The 18,176-nt window shown below is 37.3% G+C and overlaps 1 protein-coding gene across 7 annotated transcripts; it reads right to left on the bottom strand.

Moving 5' to 3' along the window:
* Positions 1-399: 399 nt before the first annotated feature.
* On the bottom strand, positions 400-14,868 carry LOC100546153 (dipeptidase 2-like). Of its 7 annotated transcripts, none has more exons than XM_003209746.5 (11): positions 14,636-14,868; positions 9,520-9,790; positions 8,676-8,802; positions 8,083-8,212; positions 7,628-7,769; positions 6,731-6,800; positions 6,131-6,307; positions 5,142-5,229; positions 4,411-4,486; positions 3,347-3,482; positions 400-2,124 (listed from the first exon to the last, which is right to left on the bottom strand). In XM_003209746.5, exons 2-11 carry the CDS (start codon positions 9,648-9,650, stop codon positions 1,927-1,929), a joined length of 1,275 nt encoding a protein of 424 aa, XP_003209794.1. In that variant the 5' UTR covers positions 9,651-9,790; positions 14,636-14,868; the 3' UTR covers positions 400-1,926. The 7 variants fall into 7 exon arrangements, with proteins under 7 accessions (XP_003209794.1, XP_010716117.1, XP_010716116.1 ...); XM_010717815.4 differs by having other exon boundaries at positions 9,679-9,790; positions 14,636-14,867; XM_010717814.4 differs by having other exon boundaries at positions 9,695-9,790; positions 14,636-14,867.
* Positions 14,869-18,176: the final 3,308 nt, after the last annotated feature.

Genomic DNA, 18,176 nt, shown 5'->3' with positions numbered 1-18,176 from the left:
ACATCTGTGCAAAATGTTGTAAAGTAGAGGTTATCTTACCCTGATGCAGTCTGTCTAGTTCCACATAGCTTGACCAAGTGAGCTGCTGCCAGAAACACCGTCATCAAGGACTTGCTGTAATGAAGCTGTGTCACCCACATTTCCTTTTCATAAGTACCTGCTCAAACTTCTCTCCAGGTTAGGCTGCATTTGAATAAAGATGAAGCTAACTACCTACCTCCAGGAGCCTGTAGGCTTAAATCTATCTGACTTTCTTCTGTCTACCATGGGGGAACTAGCTTCCAATGCAGAGAGGCTCAGGAGCCTCACAATACCATGACCTTCCTTCTGCAGCAAAGATGCACAGTCATTTCAGGGCTTTTTGAACTTTACACTATTTTGTGAGATTACAACAGCATCTAGGAAATTTTAAACAATATTTTATTTAATTTCCGCGAGGTTACAAATTAAATGTTACACAAAAGTCAGAAAATAAGCACAAATACACTACAGATAAAACAAGGAAGTAAACCACAATTACGTATACTACGGTGAAATCAGAGTGATAGAAAAGCATTATCCACACCTTCAAGGAGACAAGTGTATTTTGAATCCATGCTTCAGTAATGGGAAGAAAGTAGAAATTAGGCAGGAAATTGACAACACAGAAATAAAAAGGCATCTTACATTTCAAATATGCAACTAACTTACTATCACAGTACTATTTGTGTGAACGGAGACCATGGGTGGCAGTTTTCCAGCAGCCTATAAAGCTATTACCAGAAGGAAGAATGAGAAGTAAATACCTACATTATTGCTTTTATCATTTGACCTTTATCACATGCTTTAAAAACAATTTGTGATACCAGTTAAGCAGTCTTGAGAAGACAAAACTTGTGCTGAAATTCTCCACTGTATTTTCATAAATAGTCTCAGTATTTGTTGAGAAACTATTCTTAAAAACTTGGCTTGTTTGCACTAAAATATTCAACATGGCTTGCAAATAATTCCTTAAGTGCCTGTAACATATTCAGAATATACTTATCAGTGAGACCACTCTATCAGACGAGCTAACTATGCTTCATTTTGAAGCAACAGCAGGAACTGTCTTCCTCCAGAAGCACTACTGGCACACATGCAGGAATGGGTGGCAGGAACAGCCTCAAGTTATTCTAGAGAAAAACTGACTTGCTGTTTCAATTCTGTTCCTGCTTGACATTATCCTCAAATTAAACAAGAGTACCTACAACACTACCTGAACATCTGCTCCTTTATTCTGCTAACATCTGAATATGAGACACCTACCTTCTCCCTTCAGTAATTCTCCAGCTGCCCATTGTCCTGGTCAGGGTTCAAAAATGAGTTTGGTACTGCAGAATGGTTTTCTAAAGCTAGATGTAGGTATGAAAACTGAATTCAAGTATGCACATTATCCAGTTTGTTGTCTAAAATAAAAACAAAAACCAAAAAACACACACAACCACTCCTACACGTACTAGGGTGGGGGTGTCTTCTCTGACCAATGATGACTCCTGTACCATGTAAAAAGAAGTTATATTTGACAAAATCCTGGTACAGCTGTCTCAATATCATAATCGTGTCCACTAAAGCCTGTGTGGTACTGCTGATTCTAGACCCTGATGTTACATTAAATGCCACAACATGTGTACTAAAATCATGTGTCATGTATTAGAGGATTTATTTATTAAGCACAACGATTTTCTATTTACAAAGTTGGTCCTGGTTTGATCAGGGTGATAGAATTTCTCACTTCTAATTCTAAATGCTTTTGCCACAACATTTAAAATCTATACTAACTTTCAAGTGTGCAGGTGAAAATATGGAAACAATATTAAATATTCCAGCCTAGGTCTACATTAACAGCTCGCCCCTCAAAAGGTAACTAGTGGCATTAGTTTTCTTCATTCTCTCCAGAATCCACGGATATTATAAATAATAATATAGTATTAAATATGGTACAAATACAAGTGATAGACTAAATGACTGTGCCATAGAAGGAAATCCAAAAGACCTGTCAGGTTGAATCTGAATATTATGTAGGTCTAGACGACAGGAATTTTGTACTTCTTCATGAGGGATTTCACTCTCACCCACATCCATCCATCCTCTACTATTGTTCCGCACCTAGAAAAATTCAAAAGATTGCCCTTGAAAGCCAGACTGATACGATGGCAAAAATCTCAATGTAGCTGGCAAATTCAATGCTATTTCAAGTAAAGGAACTCAAACTGTATTGCAAAAACACATCTGAACTCGAGTAAAGCAACATCATTATCCTCATATTTGCATTCCAGTGAAATATTTCACAGTAATAGTTACAAATGCATTATAGCAATAGTCACAGTACTGGCTTTTCTTTGCCTCAGCTTCCACTACATGCAAATGCATTAATTGAAAGGCCTTAAATAAACAAATTCATAAGCATTCTTCCCTAAGTCAGCTCATATCCACAGGACAGAATTTCAAAGATGTCTAATTCAGAAGGAAGATGATTAGAAAAATCTCATAGGCTGATTAAGTATGATGAATGTCTGCCTTTTCACGTCAGGCTGCCACATTTAATACTCAGCAACAGGCAGATATTCTGGCAGAGTTGTAGGAACAGTACAAAACTCCATGTAATTTCTTTACACGTAACATACCTCAAAAAGGTATATGGGAAAAAAAATACATTGTCTATAAGGTTTTGTGTGTAATATCTACTTATTAAATTCTGTAAAGAAAAACAAGAATAGGCAGGCAGCTTGCAATTTGCAACCTAGGCCTTTTCAAAAGTTATCACTTAGGGGATTCTTACTTCTTTCATCCTGTCTCTTTTCTTGCCACTTCTCCCTCATTCTTCTTGACCCCTTTCTGACATTTATACTTCAAGTTTGCTGTGATCTAGTTGTTACGTTTACTGTCTGTTAGCAACCTAGGGCCATGACAAGAGCCATTTGGAAAGGAGCCTGATCCTAGGACAAGAACTTAATTGATTTTCAGGAGTCAGCATTCCTTACTGCATCAACAAACACAGATAAGAAAAAGGTTTATGTGGCAGGAAAAACATAAGCTTCTCCAAAGTGTAAAGTGACTGTGTTTAGAAGTCAATTATATTTGCTTGTCCAGACTACCCTGGAGAGAAAAAGCCTCACAGAGTTCCATCTACTCTCTCTCTCTCACTTTCCTTTATTCTGCTAATACTCTCCTGGCACCTTGTTTTTTTTCCTGGCGTTTGGGATTATTACTTTAAATACTTACGCTCCCTCATGACTCTCTCACTGAGCATTAAAAAAAAAGCAATACATCAGCAGTGTCTCTCTTCCCTTTAGTAAGGATCAGTATTCAGTTTATTTTTTAATCTTACGTTTTCCACTTCCCTGAAGACACGGAGGAAGTTTTCCTTTAAGACCCCTTTTAGTTCAGTTTCATTCCACCCTCTTCTAAGAAGTTCCTCAATCAAAGAAGGGTATTTTGAAACATCTTCCAGTCCCTCAGGGAAACTGTTGGCAAGAGCCACACAAGAACATTCAACATAGATCACTTAAAAATGTACCAGAATATTTAAGTAGTCTTTTGCACATATTCACTTTTAGAATGAGCTTTTTTATACCCACTTCTTCCTCTAAGATGTCAGAAAAATGAAGAATCCAACTGACATAACACAACGCAGGACTGAGACACCATGCAAGGCTCTTTTCTGCAGAGAGGATCTCAGTAGAACCAAACTATATATTCTGGAAGGAACACGCACTTACATGCAGGCAGGACAACAGCATAGAGATATTAAAGAAAAAGAAAAAACTCGTGTAGACATTGACCCTCCTATATGTGGCCTTGAGAGTAAGAGGAAACATTTGCATCACCAGATACACTTGCCCAGGAGTGAACAGAAAAGATTATGTTTTAGGCTGTTCACTATGTTCTGTTTTCCTTCGGCATATGCCAAGGATAGTTGATCAAGCCCAAAAGGCAGGAGTGGTTACACAGCCCCAGGGCACTTTAGGCTTTTCCCTCTAGAAAGTAACAGCAGAGAGAAGAGTTTTGCAGCATTTACAGAATCATAGAATGGCCTGGGTTGAAAAGGACGACAATGATCAGTCCTGGGGTAACTCATTTACCATCTGAAGGTTGAAGCATATTTTCTGTAATTCATCACTGGTCTGGAAGAAGGCACCCTCCCATCATCGTTTCTATATGCACAAACTGCTGCCTACAGCACACGTTTGCAAAGCTGACTATACATTAGGGCTAGTATCCTCATTTAGGGCACTCTTCTTGCATGTAATATTTGTGTCCTTTCTTCATAAAGCTTGTTTTAGCATTCATCACGGGACAACGTACTGAAACTCTTTTAGTCTATCTTCTTTTTTCCCCAGAAGGGATCAAAATTTAAAGAGCAAATATCAATGTATTTATGATTTTACCAACCGTTCCACTCCATCATAGTCACCACCAATTCCTATTGATTCAGAACCTGCAATTTTCTTTATGTGGTCAAAATGATCTGAAAGAAAATAACAAAGAAAACAACTTCTAAGCATATCCCGGGAAGAAATAATTCAGTTCAGACATACTGCTACCACACTACTGTTCTTAAACATGTATTCGTAGTCAAATTATTTTTAAAAGTAACTCAAAAGACACCCTGATAATACAGGTTAAATTTTAATAACACAGTCAATGCATTCAGAATATTTACTGGTGCTCAACTGGGTATTATATCTTACAAAGTGCATCAGATAGCAGTCTTCAGTATAACATCCAAAGCAGTGAGATGTAAACAAAGAAAAAGACACAGTCATCTCAGCACACTTATTCCCAACAGAAAGCCCAAATATACTGACAGATTTTTCATTACCCATTACATACCAATGTTTTGCACTCTTAAGTAGAAATGTTTAAGGTACTTTCCAGCAAGTAACAATTACTTTGGGATTAATGGTTCTTGGCTTTATGTAGGAGTATCAGTTCCTCAAGCTATGCACCTTGTAGCTCTTGGTATTGTTTAAATGAATGTTAGCTCCAAAAAGACTCAGAGCTGGGATAGTGTGGGGAAGGAAATAAGCAAACAGTACCATTTATGCAGTCTGAAAAATGACCCAGATGGCAAGAAATTCTTGGAAACCACCCACAAAAATCAAAATATATTCACTTCAAACCTGCTAGGGTAGAAACGTTAACAACTTTTCTGCCACAGGCCAATACATCTGCATTGAATGTCACCATAATAATCCCCTTGTTCTTTTTCTGAAAGAAAGGAAGAGACTGGTGATGAATGTCTGTATGTGTGTCCTGCAAACTTCATAGGCATCTTGTGCAGAACCTTTTCTATCCATCCACCATGATGGTGAGCATAACAATATGAAAAGAAAGATTGAATGTGGTAGTGGACAAGGAAGCTGTGACACTCAAGAGTGGATTCATATCATGTTGGAAAAAAAAGAATATCTTGCATAAGGCTGCTTAAAGAATATATTGTTGCATAAAGCAGTTAGAAGAAAGTTAAAATAGTCAGGGACCTGGAAATGGGGATACATGAAACAGTATCAGTGTAATGGAGTAATGATTTACTGTTGCCCTGAATGCTTGTACTGGTGATTTAAACATAGTTCTGAGATGTTGCTAACATTCTGAATTCAGTTCTACCCACTGTGATAATAGCAACATCATTTCTTTTATATGGTTCCTGACAGTAGATGATTTAAAATGGAGGTCAGCATTGTTTCAGGTTTCTGCTAGCTGTAAAGCTTTAGACTGAATATACTTCAAAGATCAGATAACAACACAAGACTTTACCTTTCTGCCCTTTACCCTGGATTCATTACATCCTATTGTGGCCTGAATCACCAAAGTCCGATAACTACATCAAACAAACTCAATCAGAATTTCAAAGAATTTGCAACCACTTTATTCTTGTAATCAAAGACAAAACACAACCCAAAGAAGATACTTTAGAAGCGAATGTGCAACTTGCTGCTCTGGGATCTGCTTAAATCCAGTTCATAGACGAGGGGTTGAAATGTCAACACCGTGATTTGCATGTACAAATTTGCCTCAGACTTGTCAAACACTGGCACCTCCCCCTGTTTTGTTGTTTTTAGTTTAGTTTTTGGTTTGTTTGTTGTTGTTTCTTTTTTAAAGCACTCACCAGCTTCTGGAGGATATCATCAGGAACATTTCTGGAGTGATTACAAACAGAAAATGCAGAAGAATGGCTGAAAATGACTGGTGCTTTTGAGATACGTAGTGCAGTTTTTGCTGTGGAATACGAAGTATGAGATAAATCTATCAGCATACCCAGACGATTCATTTCCTTTACCACTTCCTAGAACAGATTTACAGACAGCAATGTCAGTATTGTGTTTCCTTAAAGGAAACAGTTTAGATGATGTATGTAACCAGATAAATTCTGCAGCTGTCAGATTTATTCACTCATAATTAACTAGAATACCACCACATGCTCAAACCTTTGAAAGCTTAATCAATCCAAAATAAATTTTTTGAATCGTTATTTGTATGTCACTACTTCTACTTTCTATTTCACACATCAGAACTGTGTTGAAACAGTTGTTAGAATGAAATCTAATACATAAACATCACAAATTTATATTTATTGAATCCTAATCACTCCTAACTAGCAAGAACTTACAGAAATTATGCTTTTAATGATAAGTTGTTCTTGAAAAGGTCAGAAGTTGTTAGTTGCATGAGAGATTGATTAGATTATCAATCAAAAAGTGATCCTTACTTGGCCGAATGCACTCAAACCAATAACATTAGGATAAAAGTTGTACATTCCTTTAGATGAAGATTCAGACCTTAAAAAGAGGAGTGAGGAGAGTCATATCATTCCGCAGACTACAATATCAGCAACTGAAACATCGTATGTTATACACAATAAAGCCATATCCCACAGCCAAACTGAGGGATAATGAGCTGCACAATAAGTATCTTGTTCACATACTGTTCCATATATTTACAGTTCAGGTCCGTTGAATATTTGTGAAGCAATAAGCTTCACAATGACAAGTCCGAATTTTTCTGATTAAACAAGCTTTCATCACAAAGCAAAGGTGAACTGTCAGCTACCCGTCAGCCATAAAGACAGTATGTTTCAGGCCTCTTCACACAGCTCTCTTTTGCCTTAGTTCAAAGGAAGTTTGTCAATTCAACAGAGTAGGTGCTCATAGTCTGAGAGAGGAACTGAGTAACCACCTCCATAGCCGCATATGGGACCCATAATTTTGAGAGGATGGTTTTAAAGGCTTCTTACTCCCAAGTTCTTAGAAAGCATTTACTACCTTTAAGCCACATTATATTCATCATCTTATTTTGTTGGTTTTGTCTGTTTTGACCTATGCAACCCTCTCTAATAAAACAAACTGTAAGGCAACTTTCCCATTTTTCTATTGCTAACAAAGTTTAAAAGTTTCTAAATTGTCAGTGCAGGAAGCACTGCACAGCAGATCCTTGAGACACCCACTTACTACAGGGCAGGTGATCAACCTCCCTTGACTGTCATCCTTGACTTTGTTTGGACTGAGTATGACACAGGCAGTCTTTATTTGAATCCACATTTTTCCCCCTCCTGGAACTGTCACCACATTGCATGATATGGTTACACAAACACATGCACATTAGTTACCAAGGAGTATTGCAGGAATGTGTTAAAGTCATGTAACGAACACCTAGGTCATAATACATCCTCAGCGCTGCCAAACTGCTGTCAATGGAGTGACCGCCTTCTATTCCAATCAAACACGCAATCTTCCTACTGTCAGAGATACCTGGAAACATTAAAGTAATTCCAAAGCAATTTCATACACTGTTGAGAAAAAATGGTTATTCAGGATTGCAAAAATAATACTGATGTTTTTGTAAGGTAGGAGATTTATTTCAGGGTATATTTATACGGAAAATTATCTTATGACTGCAGTAGGCTAGGGCTTTGCAGTCAGATATTGTAGTTGAATAGAAAAACGGAAGTTACTCTTTAAACTAAGATAGCTAACTTGCCCGCTTACAGTTTTTTCTCTTTTGCATATACTTTTGGAAATCTAATTTAAAAAAAAAAAAAACAGCTGCAAGAGAGAGTATCACCTTGGGAAGTTGTTACAAGTTCAAGCTCTTCGTAGCTGTTACACATCCTCTTGACAACATCAATTTGCTCTAAGGTCAGACGCACAGCATCCTTGTTCTGAGCGCTGCAAAGAACATACACTGACCAAAACTGAAAGAGACATTGACAAGTAAACTAGATAATCTCTGTTCCAACTGGGAAGCTACAGATTGCTAATAGCGGAGTTCAAAGCACAAGTCAAAATGATTTCTTGCAGTTTACAAGCCACTATAATTTTTCCCCTCCAAACAAAATGTTGTGCAATTCAGCTCTCCCAACTTACTAAAAAAGTCCACAATACATGCAGAAAAGCAGATGTAACTTTTTAAATATAATTCATTTACCAGAAAGCAATTGCTGCTGTTTTGATTAAGGGTACCTGGATTATAAACACAAACATTTGCAATACAAATGACAAAGAAAAGTGCCTGTTGCTTTTCAGTATCATTTTGTCTCTCCTCTTAGAACAGAAAGAGCCAGAACCAGAGCCAATTATACCTCTGTGATTGGGAAGGGAATGAGATAAGTGTAAAAATGTGTCCTCACACAGGCTCACTGCCATGACAGTACGTACCTGAGCTCCCACATAACCAGCCTTAAGTTTCAGAAGGTTTGTATGGGTCTTGTTGATTTCTCTTAAGTTGACTTTACTGATTCTATTTTGGTAAAACATTCTCAGCCGTAGCACAAAGTCATTGTGGCTAGAATAGAAAACAAGTAGGATGGAAATAAGTTGTTCCTCTTCTAATCCAAATGTAATTTCTTCAATTCTTCTTAGTTTTTACAGACCAATAACTGCCAATAATCTTGGTTTAACAGATACTAAAAGTATCCTTCCTCTGCAAAGCATCTTTAATTCTTAAAGCTCCTTCTAATCAGGACAGCAAGAAAGCTTTATGCTTCTCACTTTTACTGCTGTTATGCTTCTGTGTGTATTTTTCTCCCTACTATTTCTGAAGGAATGGAAGAACTAAAATCATCCACCATGCTCCTTAGAAGAAATTTTTGTTATAGGATAATCAGTGCTTCTGTTCTCAGGTTAAAACACATCATGAACATCATTCCTTCAAGTTGCAAGGATACCCTTTCAAACCATGGTACCTGCCTTCCAGCTCTGTAAAGAAGTCATTGGTACCAAAGATGCCATTAAATTATGGGAAGGAGACAAGGACACTGTGTAAAGGGAAACAATAATTCAGCATTGAAATCTCACCAGAAAATCACAAATGCATTTAGAATAAGACAGTCTTGTATTTACTACCCTTTGAATTGAAATTCTGTCCAGCTGATAAATCTCAACAATAACTAACTATCTTGTGCTAGGAATAGCCTGCATCCCTACTCATCCTAACACATTTTAGCACCTCCTCCTCACTTATGAAGATTCACTGAGAGTTTAGTTGAAGATGTTTATATACCCATCAATTAAACGTGTATCTTGCATCAGATTGATAGCTCTGTCTCTCACTGATTTCTCACAGATGAACGGCACCGTATCAAAGAGGAACATCAACAGCCATAGCAACAACTGTGTTGGATTTTGCTTCATTTGCAAGTTTGTTAAAGCAAAGAGATACCACAATATTCGCTGACCGCAACTAAACAGGAAAATTTCCAGTCTGCAGACACAGGTTTAATAGTATAAGAAGAGCCAAAACGCCCTCTTCCTGGTAAAGGCTGCAGTTGGTTCTGTAAGAAGAAAGAAAGAACGATGAGAAGATCGGAAGGTGGGAGCAGGAACAGTAAGATAGCTACATTCTCCATAAAATTTTAAGATCTGTGGCTATTACGCTTTCAAACCTATAACCACTCCAATAAATGTTGCTGCTGTCACCAGCTGACTGCTGAAGGGAACCATCTCCCCATTCAGAACTGATAGTGAGCCTCACAGACTCTAGACTCCCATTTCCCCAAAGCAGCTCCCAAAATACCATAATGAGATAATTTTCTCTGTTAGAACAACTTTAACTGGTTTGTTCCCATTACTGGGGAAACCTGACACTGAAATGACATGGATACATTTTTTGAGAAATTCCAAAAAATCAGCTTTTCCCTTATAAGTAAATTCCTTTTTTGTTGAAACACACAGCTCACCAGAGCATTTACAAGGGAAAGCTATTAAAACTCTGTACTTTCTCCAAAGTATATTTTGTGCCAGATTTCAAAGGGTTATTTTATTTCAACGAGGAAAAATTAGAACATGGGTATGATAACTTCAAGAGCAATCAATATATCATTTGTTGGTTGGGCTTTTTTTTTGCTTGTTTTAATACAGTAGTAAAGCACTTATACAACAGCTTTTTACGTGCTGGAAAAAAGATGATTTTACAAACAGGCTAGAAACACCTGTTGTCTAGAGTAAAGTAGATGTAAGATCTGCTAGGAAGCAAAAGGACATTTGCAGGGATAAGCTTTTTTCCTACATTCAGAGTTGCTGGCAAAATTACCTATAAAGCTATTTGAGAAGCAATCACCTCCTTTGTGCATTGTAGTGAAATCCTAGAGGCACTTAATGAATTCTTTCAAACCAAAGTTCTGCTAGGATTCTAACGTTGTGCAGCCAGAGCTGAAGTTTTTCCAAAAGGCAACAACAAAAAAGAAAAAATAATGCTAGCTTTTCATTTGTTGCTCATTATGAATTGACGTAGCTGGTGTTTATAAACCATTTTCCAGTAGTACAAATTTTTGTTCTTATTACTAGTAGAAATTGTTTTCATGAATTGTTTCCAAGATAAAAACAAACACAAAATATCTAAGAGATGATAAAATTAAAAGGCAAAAGAGATTTTGCAACGAGGGCAGTGAAAACCAGCATAGTGAAAATCATATTCCTAAGATTCTTGTATTTCCAGACTAACATCCTTGCTCCAAAAGTAGTCTCCTCGTTATTTCCAAATACAACAAAAAGCACAGTGACCCTGTCTGATAGAGCAAATTCTTATCTACAAAATGCCATTTTTAAACATAGTGACCACCATCAGCTCTGCATAGTCACTAATGATGAACAAGAGCCTGCATGCCACACTCGTAAAAATCTGCACTAGTGGAAATGACCCAATGTCACTGCTGCCACGCACCACCCACGGCCTCTCTGTGCTCACATCCACTGGTTGGTCTCCATAAACATTCTGCAGGCATCAACAAATGTCAGTGGTGCCATTTTTTCTGCATGGAAGAATTCAGTTCCACACCTTTGCTTCATACGCACTTCCACATCAGATGCCACGGGACTTCTACATGCACTTCCATGTCACTCTCATACATTCTGTTTATTGCAGGTGACAGGAGAACAGTGCAGTATACAAGAACTCCTTCAAAGTAACGCCTCCTATTTTAAGTTGGCCCATGACAACAGAGGCAGATGTTAGTGGTACAGCAGTGGAAATTGAGCTTTCCCATCAATATTCTATTTCATCTTCTATTTCAACTTGGATTTAGAAATTTATAGACTGCTATTCTGAAAAATCCTTCTACTTTGATATAAATTGCTTTTTTAAGAAGCTGCTTAGGCCTTTTCTGTTTCTTCCACAAGATTTGGGAGTGTGCTAAGTTGTGCAGTCATCTGTCAGAAAGTACTTTTGAAGAGAGGAAGTATCTAACCCTATGCAAAAAGCAGTGTATGTGGAGAAGTAAGTTTAGTATCAGTCCTGAAGTGGTGTAGGAAAGAAGATCTAGGGCAGGTGAATAAACACAACAATACACAAAAGGTCTGCAAAACAGCCAAGTAGATTGTTCTTCCGCATACTACTTTTATTCATTGCCACACCTTTATGCTTGTACACAGGAAAAGTTACTGGAAAAGTCACTCTTTTTTTTTTTTTTTTTTTTTTTTGTTTTTAATACTGTTTTTAGCAAAAAAATATTTGAATTGCCATTGGTAACCAGTGTGGTGTGTCAGTTCTGAAGAAGCAGACTTCAGTTTTTACTTTTACTCAGACAAACTGAATACTGGTCTTGTTCAACACCTCCAATGATCTCAGCATAATTGATTTCCAACCCCATCATTCTTCTGCACAACAATTTTGGAACCACCAGTACAAAGCCCAGAAGAAACTAAATGAGTTTCTGAAGAGATGGAATAGACACAGCCAGTAAATTCCTGAGACCCTTGACATTAATACTTGGGTTTGCTGAATTATTATGCTCAATTAAATGTGCAGTAAACTAGAGCTCACAATTTGAGTTAGTAATATTGCCTGAAGAAGGTTCATCCTCACACAGTCCAGCTAAGCTGAGAGTTCAAGTAAGTAATAGCAGGGTATTTGCAACTGAAGTATAGGAGATTGATTGCTTTGCCCTTTAAAACAATCCCCTCAGAACTTCTCTCAGAAAAGGACAACTACTGAATTTCTTTCCTGTTAAGTTTCCACACTTCACTATTGCTGTTTTTCCCCTGTCCACAGTTTGTAAGACTGACACATTCAGATTACCGAGTACAGTAATTTTTAAATAAATGGGAGCTCTACAAATGCATCTTATCATCTAAAGACTACAGATGAGAACTATTTTCTCAGCAGTCCTAAATAACTGAAATTCTTCTGACATCAGGATCGATAAGCATTATGGTGTAAATGCAGAAAAACACAGAACAGCCTGCTAACTACTTCTAAAACACTGTGTCAGAGCACATACTATCAGGCAGAACTTCCTCGAGGTTAAGAGATCTGACCTCAGTGCTGGGAGGGAGATCCCCGGGGGAGTAGGCTGGCCTCCTCTTGCACAGATGCAGCAATGCTTCTTTCCTAGACTGCAAACCAAAACCCTCAGAACAACATGTACTTGAGCAAACAACTCTTCAGGGTTCCCCTCTGCAACTGTTCTCCCAGCTGTATGGACTGCAAAAGGTTCCAAAGATACAGATAGAAGACTGCATCTGAAAGGGATTCCCTTCTTCCCAGTCATCCCATTTGGGCCCCCTGTCACATGCTTCTATTCTGGTTTAAAAAGTTTCACTGCTCCTGTGATCCTCTCCATGCCAGCACAAACCATGTCCCCTCCCGACCTTTCCCAAAAATTGTTTTTTTTAGTAGGTTTCTTCCAAGTTCTGAAATATTTCCCATATTTTTCAAATGTTTTGATCCACTATTCAAAAATAATGCTACAAAGCAGAAAGGTACACACACAAAGGCCGTGAAGATAACCATTAATGAGCTTTAACAACTGAGTTTTACCATAATGAGTATACTGCTCTCATAGGATGTAATGAACTTTCCTTCAGCAGCACAAAGATGGCTACTGGAGTACTTGTGCCACAGTGAAGTTTATCCCCATACTCAAATATGAACTCTCAAATAATGGACAGTTTTTAAAAAAAGTGTTTTCAAACACACCACACGTGTTTTATATTTTTGTACTTGCCCACATTTTTTCAAATCTAAAAGAGAACACACAGTTCCGTTTTCTTCTGATTGTGACATGCAAGAGAAAGATTACGGGGAACAGCAGTTACTGGAAATATAATGATTCTTGTAGTCCTTCTGACATGGGAGCGCAGCCCTTGAGAAGTTGTTTTTCTTCTATAAACACATATCAGAAATATATATACATTGTAAAACCCCCAAAGCTATAACAAAACAGCATTTCTACAGAACAGGAAAAAACATATGTTAAAGCATACATGTAGACTTTTGTTACTACAACGAAAGATATCTTTCTAATCTAGAAAATGTTACTTGTGTTCTTAACATTAAAGCATCTAAAATGTTAAAGAAAGGTGAAAAAAATTGCTGAAGCATCAGAACTTATCACAAAGGCAAAACAGCTTTTGAAGACAATCTTCAACTTCAGATTCTTCATTTCAGAACACAACTCCTATCTGCAACCCCTTTCTCTAGAACTCTACCAGATCCTAACAACATGACTGAAAAAGGACATTTATTGGTTCAAAATTCCTAATGAGAAATTAGCAAGCCTTCTTCATTCAGTAACATTGTTCTGATGCTACATAAATCTGTTACACACTATAGATTTTGATTCAAACACTTACTCTTTTTCCACCAGTATTATGTCCATAGTGATTTTCAGGAATGCTTTTAAGCATGAAGTGTATCTGCATATTCCTCAAGCTGTTCAACTACTAATAATAATCATTTATACATTGCCAAATCTCCATTCTATGTATTTGTTCAAAAATGCTATGAGAATTTCCTACTTAACATTAGTCTCAAGTCATTATACCTCAAGAACAATCAGTAGCAGCACTTTCTATGGTTCATGCTGATACAGTCTACGTAAAATATTCTTTATACTTTGACAGCAACACTAATTTATCTTTAAGACTATTTAGGTAAAGAGGACACTTATTTGTTTCATTATTCAGAAAAAACTTCTTGAAAACTGAAGGAGTATTGTAAGCACCAGACTAAATTAAGAACATGATATACAAAGCACCCATATTTGAACAGCAGTTAACATAAAATAAGAAAGCCGTACAGCTTTTTTTTCCATGCTGACTGAGCAGAGTTGAGAAGTGGAGGTTGACATGAGATTTATAGTTTTTTCTTGTTTATCTAAAGGCTTCTTGAAGCAGGTTACCTTCTTAGGAAAATGTAGCAGAGTCGTAATCCACGTTCCTCTGTGTTGAAAGCAATTGTTAAAGCCTGGCACCAGATCCTCCTGGCATCAGGACAGCAAGCAAGTAACGTCCTCTATTTCTTTAGCTCACATATTATAGTCTCCACACACAGCAGGCATCTGGAGGTTGCCCCTTGCACACGAATGAGGTCTGTGAGAAAATTTCCAGCTCAGCTACCGCCCACTCACACGAGCATTGGGCCACGCAGTGTTTCCTCCCTCTTGTGGCAGACTTCTTGTGCAGTACATCATGTATCTGTTCATTAAAAAACGATGCTTTTAACACCACTCTGTTTTAGACAAAGGTGCCTTCTATCACAGACTGATTTATTTTGGAAGGGATTTTTGAAGGGACATCGTCTAGTCCAGCCTCCTGACCCCAGCTAAACTAATTTCAACGTTAGATCAGGTTGCTCAGACATTTATTCTGCCAAGTTTTTGATGCCTTCGAGGAAGATCATACAACCTTCCCAGGCTCCTGTCCCAGCACTCACATTGTCATATTTTTTCCTTAAATCCACTGGAATCTCCTCTTATGCAAACTGTGATGGTTGCATCTCTTCCCCTTGCTGATCCGCTTAGAAAGACTCTCAGAATTGAATTTGTAGGAAAAACAGGCACAGGTATGCAATTAACTGATGACCTAATTTTGCCATATTTACTATATTCTAGACCTTGATGCTGTACCTACCAGGTTTTAGTCAGGACTCACAGTGCCATTGTATAGAAGTTAAAATACTCACAAGTTACAGATGACCTTTTCAAATATATTTCTCTCTCTGAACCTTACTATTCCCTTTCTTGGAGCTGTCAGTTTGGAAATACACAAAGAAGTATGTGCAACAACACGATCCTAGAGTTTCACAAGAAATATAATTTGCTAGTAATAATTTTTATTCTACCTTGTGCTTTCTACAGAAAAAGCAAAGCGTCATCATAATTCTGGTTATGGTTGCAAAGAAATAACTGAGTCTCAAAACATTCACCAGACTGTTGCACAAGGCACATCCTGACCGAAGCATATGTATTTCATCAGTCCACTCATTCTCAGTATTTGGAAATTTAAACAGAAACAAAAACATCTGCATTACTAAGAATGTTAATTTGATGGACTTCACTTAAAAACTTTTACCATCAACTCGAGTGGACTAAAGCACAGTAAGTGAAACAAATATTTTCTTTATGAAGTAACTGCTGCCTTATCTAGGCCAGATCCATTTGTATACATGTGACAGGAAACCCTCTCCCAAATATAATTTAGAGTTGCAAATAACAGATTAAAACAACAGGCTCACATTCACTTTCCTACTTGTGCTCTTTATTAGTTCTCATCCCCTTCCTACAAATTAATTAGTAATACATAACTATCATTATCTGCAATCCTATCTTCTCAATTTCCTCTCCTAGCAAAGCCAAGTTTAATCTCTGAAATGATTTCTACCTAAAATTATTTCCACATGCCTCCAGGAAAATCATGCTTAACAACAACCCTTTATTCAAGAACAACTTTTCCTGAGCCACTAAGCTCTACTATAACTTTTAATTGTTTAACTCTGTAGATTCAAAACATAAATAGATTTTTAAAGCTGTTATGAACCAACTTATTTGGCTCACAGTCAGGTTTTTTCTATCATTTTATTTCAATGGCACTAGATGAGCCTTAATGGCTGTTTGTTTTTGATAGTTCTTATAACCTAGCATTTGGGATCTATGTCTTTCCTGCAGAGTCCATCTGGCAGGACTGTTCTCTTAATAGATAGCCAGAAAGCTACTTTTTATTGTCCAGAATGTAGTTACACAGCTGCTCTTGATAATAGCTATCCCTATGTTTATATCACGTTTTATCCATCTCAGATACATTTTGGACCAAGATGAGAAGCTATAAACTAACAGCAGCACTTACATTCATACCAGCTGCTGTCAAGACACAAAGGGAGAACATAATCTGTTGGAGCTATTTTTCACAATAGAAAGGCTTGTTCCAAACAGAGCAGTTCACTACTGCTGAAGAGCTTGAAGTGCTAGCGTTTTTACTACCCACACAGATTAAACTACAGATTACTGCTGCTCAGAAAGCAAGGTGGGTTTTGTTGTTTTTTTTTTTTTCTTCCATATGCAGATGTCTATGGCAGCAGGCAATTTAAAGTGAACTTGGGTTTCTCTAGAATACTTGTACTCCACAAGTTCATAGCAACATCTGTCTTGCACGCTAGCAATCTAAGCATATGGCATGGAATCTGTGTATGAATCAGCTTCTGAACTTCAACATTGCACAATAGCTTAAGGATGAGCCACACCAACTTAATATTACAAATGCTGCTTACCAAGTATTTGAACATGGTGTCTTCCACGAAAAGATCACAATCTCCTAGAACATCACTTAGACAGCTTTTGAGCACAGACATGAATGTTTTAAACAGAAAATGCTAAAACATGTTGGGAACAGGAATTCCTACTTATCAAGACTTCTGTTCGTATAAAAATAGCAATACTGGCAGTTTTAACTATTGCAAATGAAATTCCAGCTGTTTCTTCTATTGATCCCAGTATTACTTTCAGGTCCTAAAATGGAATGAGTTTGTACTCAGAGTGGAGGAGGTTCACTACTTGTTCTAATCTGTTGAAATCAGCATCGTTGCAATATATTTCTCAGTTAAAACCTCACAAGAAAAAAAGTCATCTAAACTCAAGAACCAAACAGGTTATAAGCCACATCAGTAAAGTTGTTTTTAGTTTTTTCCCCCATGTCACTCTGTCTTGGTTTTGGGGATGGCTGAAGCTACTACAGTTTCATGACCCCAGTTCAACCATCATCAATGAAAACAGTTAAATTATGCCATCTGTTTATATACTTAAAGAGCCACAGTGTCTGACAGTTACTGCCAAATGCAAAAGAGAAAGGAAGGAGTACAAAGATGAATGTTTGTGGTTTTTGTTGTGTTGTTGTTTTTAAACCAGAGAGGCTTGTTTCATTTTCTTGTGTTTGGAACAAAGAAAAGGCTTCATGAAGCACACAGAGTTTTGTAGTTATAGAAGAGGAAAGCTATAGCTCAGTGTTTCCCATAGCTGAAAGTAAATAGAGCAATGAGATCAGTAACTTTACAGGATGGACACAAATGTGTACTTCTTTGACACTCAATGACTTTCAGCAACGTTTTGTACAAAACCCAAAACTGTTGGAGGTTCTCCTAAGTAAATATTGTAATTCAACAGAGTTAGTTTTTGTAGTGTATTAGAAAGACGAAACAAGCAGCTGAAGGGAAAAAAAAACTTTGTGGCAAACTCATTTAAGTTTCCATTTTAAAATACTGCTAATATTTATGAGTCAATATCCAATTAGTAAAGGAAACCACTAATGTCCAGCCACTAGTCTGCTTTGTTTCTTTAACTGCACATATCTGCTTTATATGTTTTAGCTTAGTGCGTTTTGAAGAAAAAGAAAAATCCTTGCCACAAGGTGGCAGGCGCTTCCCAATGGAAAACTAATCCAATCTTAGAACTA

The sequence above is a fragment of the Meleagris gallopavo genome, chromosome 13 (genome assembly GCF_905368555.1).
Source record: "Meleagris gallopavo chromosome 13, MGAL_WU_HG_1.1, whole genome shotgun sequence".
NCBI lineage: Eukaryota > Metazoa > Chordata > Aves > Galliformes > Phasianidae > Meleagris > Meleagris gallopavo.
Note: the sequence above shows the minus strand (reverse complement) of the source record. Positions and strands in the feature narration are given on the sequence as shown.